At 64.2% G+C, this 611-nt stretch overlaps 1 protein-coding gene across 7 annotated transcripts in view; it reads right to left on the bottom strand.

Annotated features, from left to right (window-relative positions):
* The window catches only part of CCDC88C (coiled-coil and HOOK domain protein 88C), a 127,751-nt gene that overhangs the window by 34,705 nt on the left and 92,435 nt on the right, over positions 1-611 (bottom strand). For all 7 annotated transcript variants that reach the window (XR_003002059.1, XR_003002060.1, XR_003002061.1 and 4 more), the window contains exon 16: positions 130-257. Coding sequence is in view for 4 of the 7 variants with exons in the window: in XM_024736355.1 (XP_024592123.1) it covers positions 130-257 (128 nt within the window). In the remaining 3 variants the exon portion in view is untranslated. The remainder of the gene's footprint in view (positions 1-129; positions 258-611) is intronic.

The raw sequence follows: 611 nt of genomic DNA, 5'->3' as shown, positions 1-611 counted from the left end.
AAGTGTGAAAAGTAAACTGAGCTCCGGGGGTGGGGGTGGGGCTGGGGCACGGAGCCTGCAGGGTGCGGGGGCGCTGGGACGCAGACGTGAGCGGAGAAAGCCTGCAGCCACCCAGGGAGGGGCCCTCACGTGTCACCGTTGCTGCTGTCATCCCGCAGCAGCAGCTCCTTGTGGAGGCCAAGCTTCTCCAGTTCCTGGCTCAGTTTGTCCAGCTCACTGCTCAGCTGCTGGCTCTTCAGCTTCTCCTGTACCAGGTCCTGTGGGGACAGTGAGGACGAGCGTGGGAAAAGAGCCCAGCGGAAACGGCAGGAGGGCCTGGCGCAGGCCAGTCTCAGGGCTGAGTGACCACCTTCTCGAGCCGTGGCCAGCTTGGGTGTCTCGAGGGCCAAGCAGGCGGTTCTGTGGGGACGGTGAACCTCAGGGATGCCTCCAAAGGGAACGGATGAGCACACCTTCCCAGCCCCCGGAGTTCAAGATACCAGACCACGTGGCAGCGTGTCCAGGAAGGATCGAACATGCTTCAGGGCTTCCCTGGTGGCGCAGTGGTTGAGAGTCCGCCTGCCGATGCAGGGGACACGGGTTCGTGCCCCGGTGCGGGAGGATCCCACATG

The sequence above is a fragment of the Neophocaena asiaeorientalis genome, unplaced genomic scaffold (assembly GCF_003031525.2).
Source record: "Neophocaena asiaeorientalis asiaeorientalis breed wild unplaced genomic scaffold, Neophocaena_asiaeorientalis_V1.1 scaffold152, whole genome shotgun sequence".
Lineage (NCBI taxonomy): Eukaryota > Metazoa > Chordata > Mammalia > Artiodactyla > Phocoenidae > Neophocaena > Neophocaena asiaeorientalis.
The sequence above is the reverse complement of the archived record's forward strand: the minus strand, read 5'-3'. Positions and strand labels throughout refer to the sequence as shown.